The sequence below is a fragment of the Notolepis coatsorum genome, assembly GCF_963971535.1.
Source record: "Notolepis coatsorum genome assembly, chromosome: 15".
Classification (NCBI taxonomy): Eukaryota; Metazoa; Chordata; class Actinopteri; order Aulopiformes; family Paralepididae; genus Notolepis; species Notolepis coatsorum.
The window spans coordinates 12010691-12020690 of NC_140179.1; the positions used below are offsets into that span (position 1 = coordinate 12010691).

Below are 10000 nucleotides of genomic sequence, written 5' to 3' on the forward strand. Positions count from 1 at the left end.
GGTGCATTCGTGGTGCAATCGGGGATTTATGAGGAATTAAGAACTATTTTTTTTTTATCATATTTGATTACTCCATGTATCATATCCCACATTTAATGTAGCCTATATTTCTTAACAGTTCAAGGTAGTTAATGTTATTGTTCAATAGGTCTCTTGTGTGTAAAATCCTTGTGATGTTCAAAGCAAAATTGCATTTTTTACTTTTATTTATCTTTTCTTCTGATAAAAGAAATTGTACCCTTTTTCTCTAAATATGATGTTAAATGAACATTCTTTATTGAACATTGTTTTTCCTTATGTTTCTCCTCATTATAATGGATGATGTCACGTAAACCAATCACATTCATTTTGTTTGGTGGCGTTCAGAGAGCCCCCCCCCCCCACCCCCCCCCCCCCCCCCCCTGACCCAACTGTTGACACAAGGGGGTCGGCTCCCAGTACCACAAACCTTTTTGAGAGTGTGCATGTGATTGCTTTTACTATAGGGAGGTGTAGTCTGATGTCCCTTTAGTTTCCTATAGGGAGGTTGTAGTCTGATGTCCCTTTAGTTTCCTATAGGGAGGTGTAGTCTGATGTCCCTTTAGTTTCCTATAGGGAGGTGTAGTCTGACGTCACTTTAGTTTCCTATAGGGAGGTGTAGTCTGATGTCCCTTTAGTTTCCTATAGGGAGGTGTAGTCTGATGTCCCTTTAGTTTCCTATAGGGAGGTGTAGTCTGACGTCTCTTTAGTTTCCTATAGGGAGGTGTAGTCTGACGTCACTTTAGTTTCCTATAGGGAGGTGTAGTCTGACGTCACTTTAGTTTCTCTATAGGGGAGGTGTAGTCTGACGTCCCTTTAGTTTCCTATAGGGAGGTGTAGTCTGACGTCCCTTTAGTTTCCTATAGGGAGGTGTAGTCTGACGTCCCTTTAGTTTCCTATAGGGAGGTGTAGTCTGACGTCCCTTTAGTTTCCTATAGGGAGGTGTAGTCTGACGTCCCTTTAGTTTCCTATAGGGAGGTGTAGTCTGACGTCACTTTAGTTTCCTATAGGGAGGTGTAGTCTGACGTCCCTTTAGTTTCCTATAGGGAGGTGTAGTCTGACGTCACTTTAGTTTCCTATAGGGAGGTGTAGTCTGACGTCCCTTTAGTTTCCTATAGGGAGGTGTAGTCTGACGTCCCTTTAGTTTCCTATAGGGAGGTGTAGTCTGACGTCCCTTTAGTTTCCTATAGGGAGGTGTAGTCTGACGTCACTTTAGTTTCCTATAGGGGAGGTGTAGTCTAACGTCCCTTTAGTTTCCTATAGGGAGGTGTAGTCTGACGTCCCTTTAGTTTCCTATAGGGAGGTGTAGTCTGACGTCACCTTTAGTTTCCTATAGGGAGGTGTAGTCTGACGTCCCTTTAGTTTCCTATAGGGAGGTGTAGTCTGACGTCCCTTTAGTTTCCTATAGGGAGGTGTAGTCTGACGTCCCTTTAGTTTCCTATAGGGAGGTGTAGTCTGACGTCACTTTAGTTTCCCGCGCAGTTCCAACCGTTTAGGGATTTATCATTGGGAAAATGTATTATCAGCTATTGTAATAATTCTGCCTCATGAACATTGGCAAGCTTTCCATTTTTTTCACAAAATGAGTTCCCTTCTATCACTAACATTATTGTTTGAGCATTTTTGGTTGAAGTTAGTTATAAGGCTGTTTAATTTGTCGTAAAAAAATAACTATCAGTACGCCTGTCATTCAGTGCTGTCGCCTAATAAACAGCCAGGAGTCTACGCTGTGGTGACGTCAGTCAGCAGCGCCAGAGTGAGTGTAGTTCCTCAGTGAACGAAAACATAAACGTTGTTATCTTGCTACCCTTTATGATTAATTGCGAATTCTTTCATGTTGAGCTATAGATTGTGGATGAATACACACAGAAAGGTACACCATTGCCAATGTTCATGCTTTATACGATTTAGAAACGTGTCCGTTGGAAATACATTTGCCATTTCAAGAGGGGTGGACCGCGAGGGAAACAGCAATGACGTAACCACTACACCTCCCTATTCCACCTCCAGTCACTATACAGTAGCCTCTCCTGCCCTCAACTTAAAGGGCAACCACACCCAAATTATGAATTTGAATATGTTATTTCCTCGGAAGGTGGAGTCAATATTTGTGAACGTGAGCCACTCTCTCTCCCAAAGCCACAAACCAGAGAAATAACATTCAAACTTGTGACGTCATCAGGTGTGACATCTGGAGCTGCTCCATAAGAATGAGAGACTGATTTTGTGGACCCACAGAATATTTGTTTTGAGTATTTATACTCAAAATGAGCTTTATTCTATATTAATGGTCTCAGTTCTGAAAGAGAACATGTACCTATGAACTCAGAACATTCTGTTGGATGTCTCTCAGTGGCATTATAACATATTTCCCCATGTTCAGACTCTATACTTGATGACATCACGTAGCCCTCTATAGTTTTTGGATTAGGAAGAAAGTTATTTGTTTTCTCTCATCGTTTTGGACATGTCTTAGACCATATAGACCATGTTGATCCACTTTTTTCTCCTATCCCAATTACCCGCTGTGCCAATTCTCCCCTCCCCTGTCTTGAACGTTGCTCACATATGCCCCCCACTGGCCGGTTGTAGGGAGGATAGAAACCCATCACATGTCCCCTCCGATACATGTGGAGGCAGCCTGTCACATCTTTTCACCTGCCAGCGCGGACTCTCATTGGCGAGGTGTAACGTGTGGGAGGCTCACACTATGTCTCTGCTGTGCAGGCGTCCCCCCAACCGACCCGTAGGAGTCGCTGTCCACAACGTCCAGATTACCACCCATCGTCTTCCACCCGCTAACTCTGCCAATTGAGTTAGTATGACGGCCGGCCCAAGCCGGAGGCAACGCTGACAGCCGGAGTCGAACCCGGTGTCTCTTGCGTTGGTGACGAGCGCAATGTCCGCTGCGCCACCCAGCCGCCCGACCATGTATGAATTCTTATATTTTGGTGGCGTGCAGCATGGCAGTGCTGAGGCAGAACATTTAAAAAAAAGTGAACTTCCAAATAATAGGATTCCAATACATAGGGAGGGGGAGGGGACCTATATAGGCATGGCTTCTGCTCGTGGGCATTGGGGTCTTGTCTCCATGAATGCCCCTAATAAAATATACAAAGGATTATATAGTGTTCCCCAGGCATGGCTTTATATGGTATAAAATTACATATTGGAAATGTATTTTATGGCAAGCCTTCAGCCAGGAAATTGACACCTACGTCTAGTACAGTACAACATGTATTTAGTTACATATTCTGCCCCCCCCCCCCTCCTGTGCACTATACACTGACTTTAATGCAACGGAAGTTACCGCTCGTTAATAGTAAACATTGACGCTCTGCTATAGCTAGTATAGATCCCTGCATTAGAGCCACTTTGGGAGATAAAAACCCAGTGTGCCATTGTGTTGTGGTGGGTGCACCCGTCCTGAAGTTTATTTACCCAACAGGCAGGTGGAGAGAGGAGAGGAGAGGGGGCCCGTGCTGCAGGGCGCTGAGCTGCAGGCTAGAGAGGCCATTCTTCCATGCCTCCTCTCCTTGGCCCCGAGATGCCCTCTCTCCGCTATAGCCTCCCTTTATTTGTCCCGTCGGCCTGAGCGCGCCGCCCCAATGAGCCCTTTGGAACGGAGCGAAAAGAAGGGGCGAATGCAGCTGTGACGTGGGCGTTGTTGTTCCATTCACCGCGCTCGCTATGGCAACGGGGCAGAGGCCCCGGAAAAATGCAGGCGGCCCCGCTCTCTTTGGGCCACGTCGTCGTCGTGCGAGGAGAGAGAGAGAGAGAGAGAGAGAGAGAGAGAGAGAGAGAGAGAGAGAGAGAGAGAGAGGAGAGAGAGAGAGAGAGAGAGAGAGAGAGAGAGAGAGAGGGGCAGCTGGAGGGGTCTTCTTGTGACAACCACTGCTCACAGTAAAGAAGGAAAAGAAAAGAAATAAATAATAATAATAACAACAATAATAATTATGTAAATACCGCAAACACGCACATTAAATGTATAACTTGCAACATATAGCTTGAAATTATTATGCCATTGGGGGGTCACTTTATTAACCCTTTCACTGCCGCACTACCATAAGGTTAACCCTTTCACTGCTGCACGACAGCAGGGTTAACCCTTTTCACTGCCACACTACAGAAGGTTAACCCTTTCACTGCTGCACGACAGCAGGGTTAACCCTTTTCACTGCCACACTACAGAAGGTTAACCCTTTACTATATCACCGGTTAACCTTCTGTAGTGTGGCGGTGAAAGGGTTAAGAATAATATGATCACTGGGTTAAATGAATGGATGACCAAAACAAATCCCACGCTGCCCATCAATTGTCTCGTGAATGTATAAGCTATACATTCTAATTTAATTTGGATAAGTCCAATAATGGAGCAAGCAGGAGCACTAGTGGCACCAGCCTTGTTCTCCACAGCTATGCCTGAGTTTAGTAGCCTATTGACTGTTTGAAGACCCGGGCAGGCAGCCCCTCTCCTCCGCCACTCTCTCTCCACTAAAGCCTCTTGCTGCAGAGAGCAGGACCGCCAGTATTGTTGGGCATGCAGAGTGATAGGGGGCTTTCTGTACAATCTCCCGTGACCAATGAGCGCGGTGCTGTCAGGGGTAACCACATCTGTCAACCGTCCTCTCGGCCAATAAAGAAGGGAGCGAGGCGGACCTCAGGTGCGCGCCCGATCCGCGTCCCCTTGGCACAGAGCCCGGGAGATGCTGGAGAGAGACGCCTTGTGAGTGAGCTGCCCCGTGGCGCAAAAAAAAGAGTTACTGTCAAAGAAAGGCAGCCCCTCTTTTCTTTTTTAAACTCTACCACTCCGCGGCTCCAAGAGTTATTATGGCGACCGCAGCGTCCAACAACAACCACTATAGCGTCCTCCTCACCAGCCCCATCATCAGCAGCAGCGCGCCACCGCTGCCGCTACAGCACGCGGAGTCCGGGAGCATGCAGCAGGCGGCCGCGTACAGGGACGCGCACACCACACTGCTCCAGCACCAGAACGACTACAGCGGCGGCGGCGCGTTGTTATTACCGGGCGCCGGTGGTGGTGGACATCCGCTCAGCCACGCGCACCAGTGGATCACGGCGCTGTCGCACGGTGGTGGTGGCGGGGACGGCGGCGGGGCGCCCTGGTCGTCGTCGAGTCCCCTCGGAGGAGAGCCGGACGTGAAGCCCCCCGCGCTGCTGCACGAGAGTCAGGACCCCCGCGAGGAGCTGCAGAACGCCGCCAGTCTGCAGCAGCAGCAGCAGCAGCAGCAGCAGCGACACCCGCACCTCGTGCACCACGACGCCAGGGCATGGAGAACCACCACGGCCACCACTCTCATCCCGGGCATGGCGACGTCTGAGGGGGGACAGAGCCTGGTGTACTCCCAGTCCGGCTTCGGTCTGGTGGTGCCGGCGGGGGTGGTAGACCACCAGGGGGGCGGCATGCAGCAGCACCACCACCCGCTGCGGGACGTCGAGGAGCACCACAACAGCCACAGCCCGCACCTCAGCGACCACGGCGGCCCCGGCGGGCCCCAGCACCACGACGGGTCCCTCTCGCATCATCACCACCAGCAGCAGCACCAGGGGGGCCACCAGGGGGGCGACCAGGAGGACCAGCAGGAGGACGACACGCCGACCTCGGACGACCTGGAGCAGTTCGCCAAGCAGTTCAAGCAGCGGCGCATCAAGCTGGGCTTCACGCAGGCGGACGTGGGGCTGGCGCTGGGGACCCTGTACGGCAACGTCTTCTCGCAGACCACCATCTGCCGCTTCGAGGCGCTGCAGCTGAGCTTCAAGAACATGTGCAAGCTGAAGCCCTTGTTGAACAAGTGGCTGGAGGAGGCGGACAGCACGTCGGGGAGCCCCACCAGCCTGGATAAGATCGCGGCGCAGGGCAGGAAGAGGAAAAAGAGGACCTCCATCGAGGTGGGCGTCAAGGGGGCCCTGGAGAGCCACTTTCTCAAATGTCCCAAGCCGGGCGGCGCGGAGATCAACAACATCGCCGACGGCCTGCAGCTGGAGAAGGAGGTGGTCAGGGTTTGGTTTTGTAACAGGCGGCAGAAGGAGAAGAGGATGACGCCCGTGGGGGGACCGTTACCGGGAGGAGAGGACATGTACGGGGATACCCCTCCTCATCACGGGGGCGGACAGACCCCCGTGCAGTGACCCCCGCGTGCGAGAGTACTATTGTTCTGAACAAAACACGGACCCCTCGAAGGGTTTAGAAGGTTCCCTTATTTTTGTTTGTTGCTCATGGGCCGCTTAGCATTGGACCTTATAGCCGGTGCTAATGTTGGACCTGGACACACCGTGGGGATACACGGTGGAACTAAAGCAGGCGGAGCGGGGAGCTATATGGGTGGCTTGACATGCCGTGGAATCGCCAAGATAATAGGCTCTATGGTTGGTGTGTGTGTGCTAACCAAAAAAAGGCTCACCTAGCATCTTTGATTATGAAATGATTTTCTATATTCTGAAGGCCGCCCAATGTGTCATTATGTAATATCATGTCATAAAAGAATCACTGAGGTGCGATGCGCGAGGTTTCTGTGGGAGAAAAAAAAAAGAAACAGGCTACTACACAGACATGAAAAGTCGCAGTCTTCAGTGTCGGTAAATAAACGCCATCTTTCCATCATAACAAAAGCAACAGGGGTTCCATGAAGCCCGTGGCCAGAGGGCTGAATGTAGTCTCTACACCTGCCTCCTGCTGCAGCGTGCACTCACTCAAAGCCAATGGCAACCACCAGCATATAACGTTGTTATTGTTATTATAGGCTGCTTATGAGGGTATTTATTTTATTAATATTATTATTATTATTATAATTATTATTATTATTATTATTATTATTATTATTATTATTATTATTATTATTATTATTATTATTATTATTATTATTATTATTGTTATTTAATTATATTTTCCCATCTAAAATAAATATGACATATTAGACTATTGATTATAATCATGCATTATTGGATAGCATTTCTTATTTTTATATATCCGTTATTTTCTGTTCAAACTCACTGTAACCTTGTTGTTTTTGTATACAGCTTCCCTGTATTCAGAATGTAAAGAAAATAGATGCCACTTTTCTAATGGATAATAATAATATTCATAATAATACATCATTCATAACCACAATAATAATAATATCCATAACCATTCCAACAACAATAATAATAATGATATCCATAATCATTACAACAACAACAACAACAACAACAACAACAATAATAATAATAATAATAATAACAATAATAACCATACCCATTACAACAACAATAATAATAATGATATCCATAATCATTACAACAACAACAACAATAATAATAATAACAACCATAATCATTACAACAACAATAATAATAATAATAATAATAATAATAATAATAATAATAATAATAATAATAATAATAATAATAATAATAATAATAATAATAATAATAATAATAATAAGAAGAAGAAGAAGAAGAATGTAAATTGATAATGGTAATAGCTTTGAGGTCAGGCTACCATATAGCAGGCAAACTATTGGTTATAACTTTATTGCTTTCCCTCCACCCATGGAAACATCGATCCAATAATAGTCCTGCAGGGCGCTTGTTTACACTCCGTTTTTTGGTATTGCATATTTATTTCTGTTTTGTCCCAAAATGCTGTGATGACCAGAAAGACCGCGAGACTGTCCCATGGATCTCAGAAGAAGCCTGTCCCCCTCTCTCTGCCTTCATTTTCCTAAGAAGACAATAATGGAATACATATTTGGGTACCAGCTCTATGGCCTCTGCAGCCGCTCCCATTGTGATGATTTCACCAAGAAGAACTATTTGTGGGATGTAACTTTATCCGTTTTTTTTGTATGGCTTTGTTTGTTATGTTACGTATGTTCGTTCGTTTGTTTGTTTGTTTGTTGACTTTCCTCCGTCGGTCTCTCTCTCTGTGCCAAAGCACAAACATGTGCACGACGTGCTCTTGTGCCACGAAAACCCTGTGATGACAAACAGCCTGAGTCTGACTGTGAGGTTGGGGGGGGGGGGGGGGGGGGGGGGGGCAATTCATTTCGCCGTTAGGGGACTCGATTCTTGTGCTCGATAATACAATTCAAAAGAATATATTAGGGGAAATTGGAGACTCAAATATATACAATTGTCGGATTTGAGTGACCGTGGTGGTGGATGCGGGGAATGTCTCTGGAGGGGAGGAATGCGGATTTGAGAAATATAATAATAATAGGGAGAATTTCAGAGAATTCGAATTTTGTCAACTATTCCTGATATATCAGGTGCGAAAGGCCTTCAGACTCTGTTCCACTGGCTCGTTCAATTCGATTTATAAAGGATATTTCATCATCTTGGGCAAGTCTGAGTCATGAGCAATATTAGACATTAATCAAATTAAGGGGGGGGGGGGGTAAAGTCTAATAAACACAATGTGGACTTGGGACCTTTTTCTCTCGTTCCTATTTGTTGATACGTGTATCCTGAATAGGCGTAATATTCCTGATATTCTAATTGAAATTCTGACTGCATGGACAATTAATATTCCTATAGAACTCTTTGGAAGAATTAGAGTTTTCGAGGTGGGGGGCCGGGGGGGGGGGGATCAGCATTGACCTGAACTCTGTGACTCCGATCAACTGAAGGGGAAAAAGAAATCAACAATTGCACAATTTCTATATGCTTTTTTGTCATTAAAATGTACTTGTTTTCTATAACACTTGTGCAGTCTTCTCACGTTTATTATAAGCAACGGGTCGTGACTGTCACCGGCTGCGCCGTGCGTGCGTGCCACCGGGCTGTGTACAGTGCGCGTGGGCCTGCATCATAATTATGGATTTTATCAATCTGTCTCGGCTGCTCCAAAATGTCCTTCAGCGGTTTCCGATAAGTGTTTATTACCGCTGATTTACACCGATACTGCCTTTGGGGAAAGGTATCCGTGAATTATACGCACACGCGGCCTCATGCCAATAATATTTACTCTAAAGAGATGCATTATTGTAAGATACTTATTTGGACGATATCTAAGCTTTATCGCAGGCAAACATTTGTCCATTTTAGTCTTGTTCACATCCTTTGCTCAAAGAATGACTGAACATGCCTTACATTTCAGCACATGGTGCATTTTTGTAAACAATAAAAAAATAAAAATAAAGAAATAACCAAAAATAACCGTGGAGAGAATAACCAATCCTGTCTGTTATCACAATGATGAAACGTCTGTTTTATGGGTATCTATTATATAAAAGGAAAATAAAATCATATTTCCAAAAATAAGATAATTCAATAAGACAATACAGTTTATAGAACACAACGGTATAGGGGCGGATACGGCAGTATGCGGCATATATAGGCCCTCGGCTCAGTCGGCCTTGTATTCTATCTCTAATTTAACGGATTTATTGTAATTATTTATCAAAACATTTACCCGAAGAAAGAATTTAATTGTACAGACATATTCTGAAACAAAATGTCGACTTTACTAAATCAGTATGGGCATATAATTATAGAGACCATGGCACTATATATTTTAAATACAATGCGGATCAATGCTATATAGCTGCCCAATCTGGTATTATATGTCTTTGATTTTGTATAATGGTTTTTAATTATTTTGTCTATACCTATCGTTGTTGTTATTGATTATGATGATGATGATGATGATGATGATGACGACGATGATGACGATGATGACGATGATGATGATGATGATGATGATGATGATGATGATGATGATGATGATGATGATGATGATGTAAGCCCTATTAGCACACGTCCTGTGTTGTGTTCGGTTCATATAGATAACGTCCTCGTGTTTTGAGGTTGCTCTGATATAACCGCTGATAAGCTTTGGCAAAGATCACAACCAGTCTGCTAGCGCCACCCAGCGGATATTATTGTAATCGCACACAGGTAACGCTGGGTCACGTGGGTGTATATACTGTGTTGTAGACTGGCTGTGTAGGATGTGGATCTGGCCAAATGTTATGTTTAT

The 10000-nt window shown here is 45.4% G+C and overlaps 1 protein-coding gene across 1 annotated transcript; it reads left to right on the forward strand.

Moving 5' to 3' along the window:
* Window positions 1-4601: 4601 nt before the first annotated feature.
* On the forward strand, window positions 4602-6168 carry pou3f2a (POU class 3 homeobox 2a; the record flags this gene model as incomplete). The annotated part of the gene is given in 3 exon segments (XM_084330417.1): window positions 4602-4643; window positions 4646-4750; window positions 4753-6168. Coding segments are annotated over 3 exon segments (1563 nt in total).
* Between the last annotated feature and the right edge of the window lie 3832 nt (window positions 6169-10000).